Raw genomic sequence first — 18,933 nt, 5'->3', positions numbered from 1 at the left:
ATCTCTCCACCCTTCACCCATTTGTGCTTCATTATGTTTCCTGGTGGCTCAGATGGTAAAGAATCTGCCTGCAATGCAGGGGACCCAGGTTCGACCCCTAGGTGGGGAAGATCCCCTGGAGTAGGGCATGGCAACCTACTCCAGTATTCTTGCCTGGAGAATTCCATGGACAAAGGAGCCTGGCCAGCTACAGTCCATGGAGTTGCAAAGAATTGGACTTGACTGAGCAGCTTGCACTTTCAGTAGTCCGTCTGAGTCACCATTCACCTCCCCACTCTCTCCTACCCTTTCTTCATTCATGTATGTGCATGCTAAGTAGCTTCAGTTGTGTCCGACTCTTTGCAATTCTATGAACTGTAGCTTGCCAGGCTCCTCTGTCCATGGGATTCTCCAGGTAAGAACACTGGAGTGGGTTGCTATGCCCTCCTCCAGGGGATCCCCACTCAGGGATCAAACCTGCATCTCCAGCGTCTCCTGCATTGGCTGGCAGTTTCTTTACCACTAGTGCCACCTGAGAAGTCCTCTTCATTCACAGTTCCGTTCAAATGCCACTTCTTCCACAAAGCCTTCACTGCTTTTCCCTCAGGAAACACCTGCTTTGCCTCTGAACTCCCATAGCCCTCTCTCTGCATTTCTTCTGGAGCATCCTTTTTTTTTTAACTTTCCACCTTGTGTCACTGTTTCTTTTGTCTGCTGCTTACATATTTCCTTACCTGATGGCCAGTTCCTTGTCATGGGAAATTTGTTTCAAGTTGTGCTTTTCCCTAGTATTTAGCTAATGATGTGAATAGAGAAGGTCCTCAATAAATTGGTCAGTAATAAGCAAATGCAGGTGGGAGCGGCCATCTGGGGAGAAATCTGATATGCTGTTAAAAACTCCCTTCTCAAGCCTGTAGGTTGGGCAGAGAGAAGAGTAAAATCAGTTTTTATTGAATCTGTCTCCTGTTTGCAGAATTATTTTGTGGTTTCATTCATTGGGCCAATTACGTTTATGAAGATGAATTACGACAGGCGAGAACCCACTTGCCTGCATTACTGTGTGTTAACTGTGTAATTAGCGGCCAGCGTCTAAGGAGGGGAGTTTGGTGGATATTTCCATCAGAAAAAAAAAAGCCACATTATGATCCATAAAAAACAATGAGCAATGATCATTTCCTTTTTATTGGTCATTTAAAAACATTCACTGATAATTCTCCCCCTGCTTAATAGGCATATGTTTGCTTCCTTCAAAATATCTCTGTAAAACTGTTACCAAAAAAAAAAAAAAAAAGACTCTTACATAATCATTCAGCCTCCTTCCATCACGAAACCTTAATGAAAGATTTTCAAAGACGGAAAGTGTGGAGTTCAGCGAGGGGATTAAACAATGGTGGTACAAGTTATCCTGATTCAGCAGGTCTTTCCCCAGAATGTGGCCTAGGCCAGGCCCCAGGCAAACTGCTGCCTTGTCCTCAAGCCAAGAGACTTATCACACCTGAGAGGGTTTATCTTCTGTTTTGCATTTGAATTAGAACTGGATGAGTCCTTATGACGAGCACTCCTGGCTTTCCATAGATAATCAAGAGGGGGCTCCTGGTCCATTCAGGGTACATGTACTCCAGCCAGGCCAAAGGTAAACCCAAGGCTTGCTTTTGTTGTTTCGTTGCTGAATCGTGTTTGACTCTTTTGGACCCCATGGACTGTAACCCGCCAGGCTCCTCTGTCTGTGGGATTCCCCAGGCAAGTATAATGGAGTGGGTTGCCATTTCCTTCTCCAGGGAAGCTTTCTGACCCAGGGATCAAACCCATGTCTCCTGCATTGGACCTGAGACAGGTGATAATAAATGTTAACTGTATGCGTGAATGACCCTCGGCTGGCTGGCTGGATGAATGAATGTTAGTTGGATGGGCAGATGGAGAGCTGGCTGGCTGGCTGGATAGATGGACAGATAGAAGTGTGGAGGGACGGATGGATGGATTCTGTTGAATTGGATGGGATTTCCCATATCCTATTTCTTGTGGTTCTGGCAGAGACTGTTTATCTCACTGCCATTGGTTCCTAGCTCTTAAGGAAGGACAAGCAGATTCTTGAGCTCCCAGGGAGCTAGTTACAATCTCTGGACCTGCCTCTCAAGTTCAGAAAGGAAAACACTTTCATGTGTTTCCAAAAACACCTTAGGAAATTATTTCAATCTTCCTAAGTAGAAATTCAACCCTCCCTGTGAATTGTGTTTTCTTTTCCTTCTTGTTCTATTTGGCTGTGCAACTTTGTTCTGTGGCCCCTGTCAGACCCTTGGCATCTAGGTTCACTTTCTTACCATGTGCAAGGCCAGAAAAGTACCAAGGCTGACCATGAAGATTGAAGAGTCAATTGGCAGCCTCTTACAGGCTGGAACCCAGCTCAGCAGCCTTCAGGACATTTTGGTTTCTCTCCAGAAACAAGATCCACCAATTGACTCGTGCTTTGAAATGCTGGAAGCCTGACCAAATTTCTCAGCACGGGTGTGTGTGTGCATGTGCGAGTGAAAGTCTGTATGAGCCCATGTTTCTAGAATTCTCCCTGTGAGGGGGAAGGTGGGAGAAGGAAGGATGGAGAACACTCTAGGACTTGCTCCCCTCCTTCTGAGCATCAGGCAGGACTGGATGGCTGCCAGTAAGCCAGTGGACCAGGCCGCAGACTGTATGTTTGCTCCTGGCTGAACTGCAGGTAAATATGGCCCCTCCCTGAGCTAAGCTTGCCTGGCAAGTGCTTATCCAGTACGCTAGGTGTCTCTGGGACTGAGACACAGGTTACTCTCCCCACATTCCTGCACCAGTGACCATTTTGTCAGTACCTGTGGTTCCCTACAAGCAAAGCCCAGCTGCAGCCTGGCACCCGCTCTGCCATGGTGGCTCTCCATCTGCCCTTCTCTTCACTTCCATTTGGCTTCCTTGGGCTCTCCAGACATCTCCTGCCTGCACTGCTCTCTAACACTGTATAGCAGCTTTCAAATCAGTATTTATCCCTGGAGGATCATGGAAGGGGCTGAGAAAATGAGCCAGAAACACCCATCGCTGCTAGCCTGGCTGCAGCACTAAGTTCCTGTCTTCCTGAGGGTCATCAGAGGATTGTCCTGGACCCGAAAGGATGAGACATGTTTCTCTGTATCCCTTAGGAACATATCTGGAATGACACCCACTGGTGTGGCTTCTGTAATAAGCGTGTCCATGGAATTTTCCTGAGTTGTGAGGGGTCCACCGTTGGATGATGGAGGAAAATGTTTATGATCATTACTTAGATTCTAGGAAACGCCTTGCTTTAGTCAATGGAGTGGATAATTTTTCTATATTTGTGTGATTTTCCCCCCATTACTCATTTGCTCATTGATGTGTTTGATTATTCACTCAACAAACATTTCACAAGCACTGAATGGAACCACTGGGTAAGAGCAGTTAGCTGGCAGCTGGGCACCCAGGTTCAATTCTCAGCTCCCTCATTTCCACACAGTTTTTTCAAGCCCCCAGTTCCTCATCTGTGAAATACAATTAGATATAGTATCTGTGTCATTTTATTGTTCTGAGGGATTCAGTAAAATCACCTTTTAAATCCTCCATAAAAGTCCACTACTATTACTGCCGCTGATGCTGTCATTGTTCAGTTTAGTTCAGTTCACTCAGTCGTGTCCAACTCTGCGACCCCATGGGCTGCAGCATGCCAGGCCTCCCTGTCCATCACCGACTCCCGGAGTTTACTCAACCTCATGTCCATTGAGTTGGTGATGCCATCCAACCATCTCATCCTCTGTCGTCCCCTTCTCCTCCTGCCTTCAATCTTTCCCAGCATCAGGGTCTTTTCCAATGAGTCAGTTCTTTGCATCAGGTGGCCAAAGTATTGGAGTTTCAGCCTCAACATCAGTCCTTCCAATGAATATTCAGGACTGATTTCCTTTAGGATGGACCAGTTGGATCTCCTTGCAGTCCAAGGGACTCTCAGGAGTCTTCTCCAACACCACAGTTCAAAAGCATCAATTCTTCAGCGCTCAGCTTTCTTTATAGCCCAACTCTCACATCCATACATGACCACTGGAAAAACCATAGCCTTGACTAGATGCACCTTTATTGGCAAAGTAATGTCTCTGCTTTTTAATATGCTATCTAGGTTGGTCATAACTTTTCTTCCAAGGAGCAAGCGTCTTTTAATTTTGTGGCTGCAGTCACCATCTGCAGTGATTTTGGGGCCCCAAAAAATAAAGTCTCACTGTTTCCATTGCTTCCCCATCTATTTCCCATGAAGTGATGGGACCAGATGCCATGATCTTAGTTTTCTGAATGTTGAGTTTTAAGCCAACTTTTTCACTGTCCTCTTTCACTTTCATCAAGAGGCTCTTTAGTTCTTCTTTGCTTTCTGCCATAAGGGTAGTGTCATCTGCCTATCTAAGGTTGTTGCTATTACTTTTAGCCAAGTGTCTGGGGGGATGCTGGGGAAGCAGAGATAAATAGCATGGCCCCTGCCCTAAGAAAGCTCACAGTCCAACTGCAAAGGCAGATACAGATAAGACAAGGGTCACTGAGGGTTAGCGGCAGAACCGTGGAAATGGACTGTGGGGATTACAGAGGAGAGACCTGTGAACCGCACCTGGGGGAACAGAGAAGGCTCCTCAGAGGAGTTAGGTCCATTCAAGTGGGTCTTGAATGGTATTTAAGATGCTAATAGTCAGAGATGGGAAAGAATGACATTCCAGGGAAATAGAAGACCATGAACTTGGGCAAAGGACAGCTAACCATCTATAGTAGCTGAGCATCACATGAAGATGACAACAAGGAAGAGGATGTTCGTGTGGCCAGATTACAGAGGGCTTTGAATGCCAAGCCAAGGCGGGGCGGGAGGGGGCATTTGGGTTTTATTCTATTGGCCTTGGGCAGTGCTTCCAGCACCTTCAGCAAGGGAACAATAGGATCTGATTGTTGCCAAGGGTACAACCTGCCATTATAAAAATAAATACATTCACCCGAGACTCTGAGGAAATTGGCAGGAATAAGCAGCCAGATTTTCAGTGCTTTGCCTATGTGAGTTAGCTTCTTGCCACAGGCAAAGGGGCCAAGAAGAATGATGTCACGGGGGCCGTGGGATGCCTCGTGTGCAGAGCAGGTGGCCAAATTGCGCCTAGCAGGCACTGTGAGGCTGAGGAAGTAAACAGGAAGGCATTTAGCACAGCGGCTCACTTCCTCCAATCCCTGCGGCTCCAGCCGACTCCTGGCAATCTGGGGAAATTATAGATGGGACGCCGAGGTCTGGTGGGACCGGTAACAAAGCACATTAGAGCCAGATGCATCCGAGTCTGAATCCTCATTCTGCCACTTAATTAGCTGGGTGACCATGAGGACCAATTGTTTAACCTTTCCAAGGCTCAGTGTCCTCATCTGTAAAATGGGAATAATAGTGACTGTTTCTTCCTGTATCTTCTCAGTGGGAGAAGGTACAGGAAGTTTTAAGCATAACACCAGATATGCAGTAAGTGCTCATGTTAGAGCAGGTGATATGGATGATTTTTTTTAGTCGCTCAGTTGTGTCTGACTCTTTGCAACCCCATGGACTATACAGTCCCTGGAATTCTCCAGGCCAGGATACTAGAGTAGGTAGCCTTTCCCTTCTCCAGGGGATCTTCCAAACCCAGGGATCGAACCCATGTCTCCCACATTGCAGGTGGATTCTTCACCAACTGAGCCACAAGGGATGTTAAAAGGGACTTTGGGACTCCCCTGGTGTCCCAGTGGTTAAGAATCTGCCTGCTAATGCAGAGGACATGGGTTCGACCCCTGGTCTGGGAACTAAGATCCCACATGCCACTGGGCAACTAAGCCTGTGTGCCACAACTGGGGCCTATGTTCTGAGGCAAGAGAAGGCACTGCAATGAGAAGCCTGAGCACTGCGATTAGAGTAGCCCCTGCTCGCCACAACTAGAGAAAGCCCAGATGCAGCAACAAAGTCCCAGCACAGCCAAAGATTAATTAATTAATTAAAAGAATAAAATAAAAGGGGCTCTGGGGACTTCAAAAGGCTCTGCACACAGACCTTCCTCACCTCCCACACCTTCCTCTGTCAGATCTTCTTGCAGTTGCGCTCTGCCCACACTGCCAACAGCCCTGGAACTGGCTGGAGAAGAGCAGGAGTACAAAGATAGCTCCCCGCCTCAGAGGGTTTATTGTCAGAAAAAACAAAAGCGTATCATACATTTTTCACCACTTTTCTCCTAAGAGGGTAAAATACGCATCGTGCATCTTTTTTTCCCCCCAGAACCTTACAAATTTTAGCTGTAAATGGTAAAACACATCAATGAATTTCTCCATGAATATTTATTGAAATTGCACTTTTAATACAAAGCCATTTGAAAAGTGAAACTCCAAGGAAAATGCATTTTGTGCAGCCATTGATCTTAAAATATTTACTATGAATATGCTCATCCTAGAAATATTGCACACTGCTTTTTATTATTTGTTCTGGATGAAATCGCAGGGATTTGGCCAAGATGGTTTTTACAAGCTGAGCAGTACTGGCAAGATGATCCTCTGGATGGCATTCAGCTTGCTTCCTTTCCAGTCCTCGGTTTGTTGGTTTCTGGCAACTGTTCCATAGATACCTCCGGGATTCAGACATGACTAGTGAATGGAGACTAGAGGCACACCTGGAGCAGGTGAGCTCTGAAAACAGCTAACTAGAAAAGCATGGGTCTGAAGTGGAAGGATCGTCGAGGTCATCTTGTCCAATGCCCTCACCTGTACATGACATGAAAGAAAAGTGAAGTCGCTCAGTCATGTCCGACTCTTTGCAACCCCATGGACTATAGCCTATCAGGCTTCTCCGTCCATGGGATTCTCCAGGCAAGGATACAAGTGGGTTGCCATTTCTTTCTCCAGGAGATCTTCCCGTCCCAGGGATTGAACTCGGGTCTCCTGCATTGTAGGCAGACCCTTTACCATCTGAGCCACCAGGAAGTCCATGACATGATGGTGCCCTTAAAGACTGGATACCATTTCTCAACTCACCCGCTGGATTGGTAAACCTGGAAAAGAGTGATAATTCCTAAAGCCTGTAAAGATGCAGGGAGATAAACATTGTATACATTGGTAATGAGAATTATGAATCATTGCAAACTTTTTTGAGAGCGGGCCATCAGTGTTGATTAAAGTTGTAAGTACAGGACTTCCCTGGTGGTCCAGTGGTTAAGAATCCACCAGCCAATGCAGGGGACATGGCTTCCATCTCTGGTCTGGGAAGATTCCACAGGCCTCGGGGCAGCGAAGCCCCTGCACCCCAACTACCGAAGCCCCTGTGCCCTAGAGCCTGTGCTCCGGAGTAAGAGAAGCCACTGCAATGAGAAACCAACATCCCACAACTGGAGAGTAGACCCTGTCCACTACAACCAGAGAAAGCCCACGCACGACAGCCAAGACCCAACACGGCCAAAAGTCAAGAAAATTTTTAAAAATTGTAAGTACACATACCCTTTGAATCAGTAATTTCACTTTTGGGAATCTGTCCTACAGATCTAAAAGCATTCGTGCAGAAATGCATATGTAGAGTGATGCTTTTTACAGCCTAGTTTGTAGGGGCCCTAGCTAGAAACTGCCTAGATATTCACCAAAAGGGAACTGTGTGAATAAAGCAGTCCCTGAATCTGTAGACTGGTGGTCTCTAAGTATTATTCATTGCTCATTTAATGATAGCATGTACTTCCAGAACACGGATATTTATTTGCATGTGTGAATATCTTAAGTGTAGCGTAAACAAATACAATGGAGAAGGCAATGGCACCCCACTCCAGTACTCTTGCCTGGAAAATCCCACAGACGGAGGAGCCTGGTAGGCTGCAGTCCATGGGGTCGCTAAGACTCAGACATGACTGAGTGACTTCACTTTCACTTTTCACTTTCATGCACTGGAGAAGGAAATGGCAACCCACTCCAGTGTTCTTGCCTGGAGAATCCCAGGGACGGGGGAGCCTGCTGGGCTGCCGTCTATGGGGTCACACAGAGTCGGACATGACTGAAGCGACTTAGCAGCAGCAAACAAATACAAAATAGAAATTTTAAAGAGTGAGATTAAAAATAAAGAGATAGAACTTTGAATATTTTTTCTTTGTGCCAGCGGGGTGCAGGCTCCCTGTTTTGGAGAATATCATGCTACTAGAGAAAATCATGCTACCTTCCTAAAGGAGTGAAATCAAATATTGGGGACCATCATATGATTTTGCAAAAGTGTGACTGTACAATGTAGATTGTTATGCCTTTTTATCTTCCACTAACTGATGCACTATCATTCATGGATATAGATATAGTCACACTCACACACACATGGTTTTACATATTCATAAGACTATAGAGAGCAGTATGAATGGATTATACCAAGCTGTCACTATTGGGACTCTATTGAGGGCAGGACAGGAAAGTTAGAAAAGAAAGGAAATTGGGGAAAGGGGGAAGATCTTTAAAAAGACTATAGCAAAATGGAAAAATATTCCTAACATGAAACTGAAAGTTGCTCAGTCGGAATCTTTACAACCCCGTGGACTGTAGCCCACCAGACTCTTATGTGCATGGAATTTTCCAGGCAAGAATACTAGAGTGGGTTACCATTTCCTCCTCTAGGGGAGCTTCCCAACCCAAGGATAGAAACTGGGTCTCCTGCAGTGCAGATTCCATCTGCCATGGAGAACAGGCCCGTGCGCCACAACTGCTGAGCCCCAGGGCTGCACGTACTGAAGCCCGTGTGCCTAGAGCCTGTGCTCCTCAACATGAGCGGCCCCAGCAGCGCGAAGCCCATGCACTGCAACTAGAGAGTAACCCCTGCTCGCCGACACTAGAGAGAGCCCTCGAGAAGCAACGAGGACCCAGTGCAGCCAAATATAAAATAAGGAAATCAGTAAAAGCTTAAAAAACAATTCACTTACGGGCTCCACTGTCCAGCACAGCCGTCAGATCTGAGCTGACATCCTTTGCATCTCATGTCCTCTTTCCAGTCCCATGACTTGGCCTTACCCTGAGCAGCAAAACAAAGCTCAGTCCGGTGATGAGAAAGAGAGAGAGAGAGGTTTGGGCACAGGATCCCCAGACAGGGCAGCTATGGTTGGGATAAGCTCTACTTGCTGCTCCAAGGGGCAGGAGACCAAGTCAGGCCCAGGATGCTTCCTCAGTCAGAACTCACTGGTGTCAGAGATGGTCCCACTGTCCTTGGCTACTGGGCCGTTTGAAGGGAAAATTGAATTATAATCCTAACATCTTCTGTACATCTGAAAATTTGTCATAGTAATTAAATGCTAATAAGGCGAAGGAGATTAAATGGATAGTTTCCTTAAAGATTACACTCCACCATCCAAGGTCAGGTGGAAATTATAAGTAATGTAGTGGTGTAGTCAGATCACTCCGGCTGAATAAATGTCACGACCAAAGCAAGGAGTCACTCAGTTTTCTATATTTGAACATCTCATTAGAGCCTGTGCCATTCAAAGACGTATCGGGTGGCAGAGAGGTGACATTTAAGGTCTCTCATGGACAGCCAAACCCTTAATTATCTGATGGAGGTTAATGTGGCTATGGAACAGGGGAAGCCTGAGTATAACAGGAAATAATGGATTATGCTAAGAGCTGGTTTCAATGGTAACCCCGGGGAGTGGACCATCCTGGTAGGATGTCGGGCCAGGGCCAGAGTTTTCCTGCCTTGCTGGTTCCCTGCCAGGCTGAATGGAGGGAACCAGGACAGTCCTCCTTGGTATCAAGAAGCGATGCCTGATGAAACTTCCCTGGTGGTCCAGTGTCTAAGACTCGGTGTTCCCAATTCAGGGCCCTGGGTTCAATCTCTGGTCAGAGAACTAGATCCGGCGTGCCACAGCTAAGAGTTCAAAAGCTGAAGCTAAAGATCCTGCCTGCTGCAAAGAAGATCAAAGATCCCGTGTGCCGCAACTAGGACCCAGCTCAGCCCAATAAATAAGTAAAATATATATAAAAAAATACAACACTGTTCCTGTCTTCACTGGTTTCAAAGCCAGTGAAACAAATAAGTAAATATAGCTTTTCAAGTGAATGGAAAATGTTGTTGAATTGATTGCTGCCGTGTTAGTCGCTCAGTCATGCCCAACTCTTTGAAACCCCATGGACTGTAGCCCACCAGGCTCCTCTGTCCGTGGTATTCTACAGGCAAGAATACTGGAGTGGGTAGTCATTTCCTTCTCCAGGGGATCTTCCCCACATCCAGGGATCAAACCCAGGTGTCCTGCATTGCAGGCAGATTCTTTACAGTCTGAGCCACCAGGGAAGCCCATTGAATTGATTATCGAATTTAAAAAAAGAAAAGGAAGAAGAGAAGAAATAAACAAAATCATTTTTATGTTAAGAGGATTTTACTTCTCCTAGGGCACTATCCATTCTGGAGGAGACCTGACAAAGACTGGCTTTTTCAATATCCAGACTCTTGTCACTTGCAGTGGTCAGGATGGCTGGCATGTGATTTAAAGGGACAGCTGTCTTCAGCAGCTGGAGCCCACACCTGCATGTACACGGAAACACACAGACTGCTGGGCTCAGGTCCACCAAAGATGCTTATCTAATAATATTTTGGAGGAGCAGGGCCTTTCTGTTGCCTGGAATGCTTATGACTAAGGAATGAAAACTCTGAGTTCCTGATTTAATTGACTGTTCAGTCACTAAATCATATCCAACTCTGCAACTCCATGGACGGCAACACACCAGGCTTCCCTGCCCTTCACTATTTCCCATAGTTTGCTTAAATTCACATCCATTGAGTCAGTGATGCTATCTAACCACTTCATCCTCTGCCACCCCCTTCTCCTCCTGCCTTCAATCTTTCCCAGCATCAAGGTATTTCCCAATGAATTGGCTCTTCCCATCAGGTGGCCAAAGTACTGGAGCTTCAGCTTCAGCATCGGCCCTTCCAATGAATATTCAGGGTTGATTTCCTTTAGGATTAACTGGTTTGATCTCCTTGCAGTCCAAGGGACTCTCAAGAGTCTACTCCAGCACCACAGTTCAAAAGCATTAGTTCTTTGGCACTCAGCCTTCTTTATGGTCCAACTCTCACATATATACTGGAAAAACCATGAAGTGAAGTGAAGTGAAAGTCGCTCAGTCATGTCCAGCTCTTTGAGTCCATGGGATTCTCCAGGCCAGAATACTGGAGTGGATAGCCTTTCCTTTCTCCAGGGGATCTTCCCAACCCAGGGATTGAAGCCAGGTCTTCCGCATTGCAGGCACATTTTTTACCAGCTGAGCCACCAGGGAAGCCCCATAGCTTTGACTATATGGACCTTTGTCAGCAAAGTAATGACTCTGCTCTTTAATATGCTGTCTAGGTTTATCATAGCTTTCCTTCCAAGGGGCAATTATGGTCCCCATCTCTAACCTCAGACCTTTGAAAAGCCCTCCTCCCTCTGAGGAAGGCCCTTAACATTGAACTCAGGTGCCCACCAAAAATATCTTGGCAAAGAATTAGCAGTGAAATGAATGGGGTCACTTCCAAACAAGCTGAATGTGCACAATTGCCTCAATTCTAGAAACTTCTGGAAGAATTATAGGGATGCAATACAGGAGCAATCAGGTGGTTTCAGGGAAGGAGCCCATATTCTGGCCCTAGCCACCCCCACACCTCAAAGCTTCATAGGAAACCCACCCCCATTCCCAATCTCATTTTTCTTATCTGCAAAATAAAGGATTTGAACTTCGGGCAACTCAGTCTCAGAAACTAAATTTGGCAAGGATTGAATGAGACAATTTATGGTTTGGGTTGGTCAATCAAGAGGATTGATTTTTCCAAGGAAACCCAGGTGACCTCATTATGTACCAACTTAAAAATGCTACTTGTCCTGGCTGACAGAGCATAGCTTCCTACTGAGCATCTCACATCCACCCCCATTCCTGCAAAAAGCAACTTCTTAATCCGACAGCTCATTGTTGTTCTTATCTCTGTCTTCATCTAGTTCTGCCACAGAGATAGAGAATATCAGAATCCCAGGGTCTCTCAATCCAAGCCCTTTGTAAAAAACCCTCTGGGCTGTAAGTAACAAAAACCAAACTCAACCCAACATAAACAATAAAGGGAATTTATTGGCTCATGTAACAAAACCATCCACAGGCAGGGCCAGTCACAGGCAAAGATAGATCCTATGCTTAACAGCATCACCAAGGATCTGGTTTCCTTCTGCCTCCTGACTCTCCCTTCTGTTGTCAGCTTCGTGCTGGGAGGGGTCCCCTCCAGGATTCCCAAGACAGCCCCTGTCAAGACCCAAGGTTACCTACTTCTTTGTTGACATCTAGCAAGGTGAATAAAAAGAGCCTTTACTCAACATTTCCAGAAGTCTTGAAATTCCCTCTGGCTCCGTTGCCTTAGGAAACATGACCATCACTGTAGCCAGAGAGATGGGATGAGGTGTGGACTTAGTCCAGGTCATGCATCCCACCCCAGAAATGATGACAGAGACAGCTCCAGCAGAACATAACCCGACGCTGCCAAGAGACATCAGGGGCTGCCGGGAAAGGAAATGGGGAAATGAACACCAGGGATGCAACCAACAGCCTCCAACTCATCTCTCATTTTACACATGGGGAACTGAGGCCAGAGAGAGAAAAGGCTTGTTCTAAGATCACAGCAGAGAAGAGCTGGACCATGACCCACCCCTTTAATCTGCAGACTTGATCCTATTTCCACTCTACTCTAATTCGACCTTGTTCAGGCCAACTCAGGAAATATTGAGCGGTCATCAAGGTGGGTTCAGATCAATCAATTTCTCCCAAAACCTTAATGAACTACTTTGGAAGCATCACATTTTAAACACCTCCAACAAATTTTCAGCCAAAAGAAAACAAACCTCAGTCCCAGGAATTCTTGCAGCCACAAAGATCAACCCCAGCACTTCCATCTCCCCTCTTGGGGCCCCCTAAGAACCAAGTGGCTCCTGTTACTTTTAAGGGGAAAAAATGCATTCTGGTGTGCAAACATTCTCGCATATTCATGCACTCCAAATCTAATTTTAGCTGCACGAGACTTCATTATAAGACGCTCACATAATTAAGCAGTTTTCTTCCCAGGGTTTGGAAGCCTGTCTATTCTTCTCTCTCATTAACACATCACTGGGATTATCAAGAATGAGTTTCAGTTTTTTCAAATTATATATTTTGGTTTTTCCAAATTGATCCACAACGGGAGATGAAATCCATGAAAATTACATGTTTTAACACAGGTTTGTGCAACTCCACAGCCTTGCTATTAAAATTGGAATCTGTAAACAGGATTTCTCTGTTCTGGTCTGATTAGCTACATCTGCCATGCTTCTCTCCTAAATTCAAGCCTGTTTTACTCCTTGGCTGGCTGGGACAGCATCTTCTTTATGGAGAAGCTGAGAACTAGAGATGAGACCTAACTTGAAGAAGGACAAACAGACTTTCCCAAAAGAACAGACAAATCCCCTTCCCGTGCTTCTCAGGAGCTGGGGGGGTGACTGCTGAGAACCATTAGCACAAGGGGCCTTAACATCTTACCCACCCAACGTCCAGGATCAGGTGCTGAGGTTCAGGTGTCTTGCCAGGTGGACTGACTCAACACAATGCACCCCAATCCCATCATTTCACTTATCTGTATGCCTGGCTAAGGTGCACAGTAAACTCCAAGGCCATCTGAGCAAGTGGCCCCCCACCTGAAGGAGTGAGGGTCTCTGGGTACCTGGCAGCAGGGAACAGTCTCATCATCTATCAGGAAGAACAGGCTGGGACTGCTGTTCTCCTGAGCCCTGGGGTGATGGGGGAAGCCCAGGGGGCCATGCCCTGGCTGCAGTCCTAATCGGTCCTCTAGCCACTCCACTGCCCTTTGCAGACTCCTTGACATTTGAGTCTTCTCCCCAAAGACTGTCTGGGTGGCCAGAAGAGTGAGGGTCACTGCCAGGGAGCCAGTCTCTGGACTGGCTTCCCTCTCCTCCATCACCCAGGGCTGCAGTCTCCTTTGAGATTTTAGGTTCACTCTGGGATGCAGGTATTCCCTGGACCCCCTTCCAAGGCAGGGTGAAAACTCCTGGTGGATTTCAACTGCTCCTGCTACTCAGGAGAATCAGCCTCATCAGGGCTCGTTGCATACTTGATCCTCGAGCCATGCTGTATCAATAATTGCTTATCAAGACCCTGAAGTTTCCAGCCTTGAACTGAGCCCCAGCAATGCTTTAGAAGGATCTAAAATGGCCTCAGCATCGGTGTGGGTTTGGGGGAGACTCAAAAAGAACTTGGAGGCCACCGGAAATGGATGCTCAAGGCCATTCATTAAAAATTGAAGGCTAGGGAGGCTTCCCTCTGAGGAAGGGCCTTTCCTCGAGGGCCCTCAGCTCTGCCTGCCCCCAATGGGGTGCTGTCAGTTCCTGATCTCCAGCCAGGGAGCAGACGGTCCTACATTCCCATGCCCGGCTTTCCCAAACCCCTCACGCTGCTTTCTCCTGCTGATGCAGAGGTCAGACCAGCAGGCCCAGCCCAGGCCTGGAGAAGCTGCAGAGGGACTCAGGGGCTGCCCAAGTTCAAGCCCATCCACCTTTCTCCCTCACAGGGGTCAGTGTGTGACCGAGCTCTCAACAGCCCTCCCTGGGTCCCACTTGTCCTGGGCTGTGCTCCCAGTTTCACCTCACCCTCTAGACTTCAGACCCCTGGTCTCTGCAGCCCCATTTCTGAGCCCAAGATGTGTAGTGAAGGGTGACCCAAGAAGGTAATTAGCATCAGCACCCCTCCCCCTCCCAGGCTGAGCACTGGCTGGCAATGAGGAGACTCCTTTTCTCTGTCCCCTCCTCTGTCCTCACCCACCCACTCCCACCTTCTTCCTGCACAGACTCAGAGGCACGCACCCACACCCACTCACCTGCTCTCAAAACACACAAGGGTTTTTCCAAGCCTCTGAGCCTTCGTGCGTGCTGTTCCCCCTGCTTCAATTCCCCTTCCCCTTCGTTCCATTGGAATAATGTCTACAGACTCCTCAGGACCAGTGCAGAGCCGCTGCAATGCATTCTCTGACCTCCACACCCCGCACACACACTTGTCTCTTGCTGGATTTCTCACTCCCTCCCCCAGCCCCTCTAGGCCCTGAGCAGCGAAGAGGAGGCCATCTTCTCAGGAGCCCTGTAAGCTCATCCACAGCAGAGCCGGTAGCGCCAGCTTCCCATATCCCCGAGTGGGAAAGATGTCAGTGTCACAGAGACAGAGGTGTGACAAAGAGACCCAGTGACAGGAAGTGCAGGGTGAATAACAACCGAGAGGGCTGGCGGGTAGGGGTCAGGCAGAAGCTGCAGCCGTGGCCTCTCCCCCCAGGGTCTTGATGGGCCATGCCGCCCCCCACTTCCTCATGACCAGGAGTGGGGGGATCCTGCGAAGAGCTGTCAAGATGGGTGGAGCAACCAGCCCAGTGGCCCCCAAGACTCATCTCTCCTGGGTCTGCCCAGCCCAAGCGGCCCCCTCCACTGGCACTGCTGGGATACAGGCCCTCTCCTGGAGGCCCTGCCCCCTCCCACCCAACCCGCCACCCCCACCCCTGGTCTCCTCACCCCTACACCCTGCTTCTGGGATAAGGCGTGTGTCCCCAGCTTTATGGCGAGAGTCGGAGAAAGAAGCCAGGCAAGGAGGCGCCAATTCAAGGAGTGCTGATATTGGATGGGGCGGTGGGGGGTGCACAGAGCTTACAGCCGGTCCTGAGGTGGGGGTGTCTGTGGGCGGCTCTGCTCTGCCTGTATCGCCACCAGCCCATCCAAGGAGAAGGGAGAGGCCAGGCTACAGAGCCGGTCATAACACCACGCACACTGGGGGATGCAGATGTGCGCTCAGGGCTGCCTGGCTCGGCGGCCATAGACTGTGAGCCAGTTTCCAGGCCAGGGTCCAGGCTCCTCGGGGCACTAAGCCCACCCAGCCCAGCATCCCACAGTCAAAGCCCCTGACCAGCAAGCCTGCACTGGGCTGGCGACAGGAAACCCCGGGTCCCTGAGAACTCGGGGTGCACGTGTGTGTCAGGGTGTTGGAGAGACAGAAAGGCAGCCCCTGGGAACACATAACCTGGCGTCTGCGGGCCTGCACTGACGTTCGTGTTTGCAAGTCTGAGAGTGTCAGGCACGCCCAGGGTGGTGGTTTAGGTGCATTAACGGGACACCATGAGCAGAAAGTGGCAGGTCTAAGCGGGTCTGGCAAGGAGTGCGTGTCTCTTTGCATCTGTCCTGCGACATCGGGTCTGCTGGCGGGGAGTCAGGCCCAGGTGTCCCTGTGCGGCAGGGACGCAGCCCCAGGGCGGGCCTCCGTACAGATGGCACAGGCCCCTCCCCTGAGCATCCCAGGGAGGCAGCGGCAGGCGAGCGTCCCAGCTATCACGTGCGCAGCCCCGTAGAGGCGGCCGGCTCCCGGTGGGGCGGGCAGAGCGGGCCTGGAGCCTATCATCTGGGCACGTACTCCCGGGGCAGCCCGGCCCAGTTGTGGTCGCGCAGGGCCTGATCCACCGTCCGGATGTAGCCGTTGATCAAGTCCTTCATCTCCGGGGTGAAGGGCTCGGGGTCGTGTGGGCGCCGGCCGCGCCTCCGAAAGCTGCCTTCCTTGTTGTTCTCTACGCACAGCAGGCGCTCCTCACTCACGGACACGTTGAGGAAGGCTACCATCTCCCTCAGCGTGGGCACCAAGCTGCGCCTCAGCTCCTCGTAGTGAACCACCAGCAGTCGCTTGCCATACTTAAGCCAGTCCAGCACATGCGAGGACCACCATGACGCATAGCTGTTGACAAAGTCCGGCCACTCTGTGGAGAAAAGAAGGGGTGCCATGTCAGAGCCCCGCCCGGCGGGCCTGGGGCCTCCCCTTCTGGGGGCCAGGATGCTCCATCCCCCTCTGCCTGGGACCAACCTGCCCCCACCAAGGAAGGATCTCGTGAGGGGTGACCTCGTGAAGGGGCCAGTTACTATGAGGCTGGGCTCTGAAGAGCCCCAAGCCTGCCTGGAAGATGTGACCTTGGGTCCGCCTTCCCCTAGCAGTTTCCATAGAAACACACCAAGACACATGGGGTCTGAATGTTCCAAGAACTGGTTCTCCCTCTGATGGACCTTGACCTTTGGAACCATCCCTGGACAGGAAGAGCCCAGGGTCTCAGGCCTATGGGACACAGCGGAGTTAGACAAGCAAGGCTGGGCATCTCTGTTGAGATGACCCTCAGTTCACCTTGATGTTGCCTCGGCAACTGTGCACATCATCCAGTCTGGGTGATGGGGGCTGAGCAGTGTGTGAGGGCAGATGCTGGGCTTCCCAAGGACATAAAGATGCTGTGCAGGCTGGGTTTCCTGTCCCAGGTGCTCCTATGCAGCTACACGGGGTGCATAATTGATGCTTATTGACACATGGGCGTGATCGCCAGTTTAACCAGTGATGTACAACAAGGCAAGGGTTGGAGCTGCAATCTTGGACAGATGATCTGGTCCATGACATTTTTTTTTCCAGCAAATTTAGAAAGTCAGTGCCCCCACCCCCTCCCTGCCTCAGTGAAGAGAAGGGTGCCAATATCAAGAATCACCCCCAACAAAATAAGCTTCCATAACTGGGTTATTGCACTGTGCTCAGTCACTCAGCCATATTTGACCCTTATGACTCCATGGACTGTAGCCCACTAGGCTCCTCTGTCCATAGAATTTTCCAGCCAAGAATACTGGAATGGGTTGCCATTTCCTCCTCCAGGGGATCTTCCCTACCCAGGGATTGAACCCTCGTCTCTTGTGTCTCCTGCATTGGCAGGTGGATTCTTTACCATTAGCGCCACTCTGCGATGCTGTGGGAAGCATTTGCTTTCTCTGATCTTCTTAACGACCCTAAGAGGTAGGGGCCATAGGGTTTTAAGGTGAGAAAAGCAAGGCTCAGAAGACAGGGTCTGCAGCTTGCCTGGGGTCACTGGGCTGGTAAGAGGCCCAGGAGGGATCAGAGCTCAGCCTGCCTTCTGGCTCAAGGGGAATCAGAGGGAGGCAGGAATGGCTGGAGAGGGGAGTGGCCTAGAGGGAGTGTGTCAGGGAATGGGGAGAACACCCACCAGCCTCAGCTGACCACACAGGGACAGAAGCAGGAGCCTGCCCAGCCTCGTTTCTCATCATGCCACCCAATCTGCTGGACACAGCTGTATTTCTGACAGCTTCGTTTTGTATCACTCACCGCCCTGACTTGTGTCTCTAATCCATTACCCAAAGGTTAGACTGTGTGCCTGCCTTGAGGGTGGCAATCGTGACCCCTTTAGCCAACCCCTGGTGCCTCGCTCAGCACCTGGCACACAGTAGGACTTCGGTAAGTATGTGTCAGCAGATGACTCCAGGAATAAAGAGGCAGCCCGTCCCCTGCCCTGCTGGCCCCTTCGGCTCACCTTTGCTCTTCCAGTTGCGGTCAGCTGCGTAGCCCAGGTGCCCGGCGCATTTTCTGTTGAACTCAGCCACCAGGGACCTGTATGGGTTCCGGATGAGCAGGATAGCTGAGTCGAACATCTCAATCTCCCTCCTGCCGCTCTCGTGGGTCTTCACGCAGATGGTACGCCGGCTGCGCCAGTGGTCCTTCTCGCCCTTGAACCCTGCCCATGAGAAAGGCATTATGGAGACCCCACTGCCACAGTGGCAGACAGGTGTGAACCTTAACCTGTGCCCCCAGGGAGAGCCGACACTGGTGGGCACTGAGGGGCCACTGGGGCGGCCTCTAACCACAAGGCCTGAGCCTGCCCAAGAGACAGTGAGCGAGGGAGGCATCTAAGTGGGAAAAGATGGCATCTGCAAGAGAAAGCAGATCAGGCACCTCCTCTGGGTCCTGGAAGTCAGGAGGCAGAGGCCTGATGATGCATCCTTTGGGCACCTTCATAGCTATTTCACATGAGCATTGCAGAGAGCCTGATGAATGAACCATAGTTGCAGGCTCAGAGTGGGTATGTGACTTGCTCAAGATCACACAGCACCA

At 49.5% G+C, this 18,933-nt stretch overlaps 1 protein-coding gene and 1 long non-coding RNA gene across 5 annotated transcripts in view; both read right to left on the bottom strand.

Moving 5' to 3' along the window:
- Positions 1 to 6,314: 6,314 nt before the first annotated feature.
- LOC129649419 (uncharacterized) lies at positions 6,315 to 13,495 on the bottom strand. 2 transcript variants are annotated; one of them, XR_008713107.1, is made up of 3 exons: positions 12,834 to 13,495; positions 8,907 to 8,995; positions 6,315 to 6,732 (listed from the first exon to the last, which is right to left on the bottom strand). It is a non-coding gene; the product is annotated as an uncharacterized LOC129649419 (long non-coding RNA). The 2 variants fall into 2 exon arrangements; XR_008713106.1 differs by lacking the exon at positions 12,834 to 13,495 and adding an exon at positions 12,265 to 12,827.
- Positions 13,496 to 15,572: 2,077 nt separating this feature from the next.
- WSCD1 (WSC domain containing 1) overlaps positions 15,573 to 18,933 on the bottom strand; it is a 44,196-nt gene continuing 40,835 nt past the window's right edge. For all 3 annotated transcript variants that reach the window (XM_055576826.1, XM_055576824.1, XM_055576823.1), the window contains exons 8-9: positions 18,356 to 18,556; positions 15,573 to 16,759 (exon numbers count right to left, since the gene is read on the bottom strand). In XM_055576826.1, the coding sequence (XP_055432801.1) occupies positions 16,407 to 16,759; positions 18,356 to 18,556 (554 nt within the window). In that variant the 3' untranslated portion in view covers positions 15,573 to 16,406. The remainder of the gene's footprint in view (positions 16,760 to 18,355; positions 18,557 to 18,933) is intronic.

Source organism: Bubalus kerabau, chromosome 4, assembly GCF_029407905.1.
Source record: "Bubalus kerabau isolate K-KA32 ecotype Philippines breed swamp buffalo chromosome 4, PCC_UOA_SB_1v2, whole genome shotgun sequence".
Classification (NCBI taxonomy): domain Eukaryota; kingdom Metazoa; phylum Chordata; class Mammalia; order Artiodactyla; family Bovidae; genus Bubalus; species Bubalus kerabau.
Note: the sequence above shows the minus strand (reverse complement) of the source record. Positions and strands in the feature narration are given on the sequence as shown.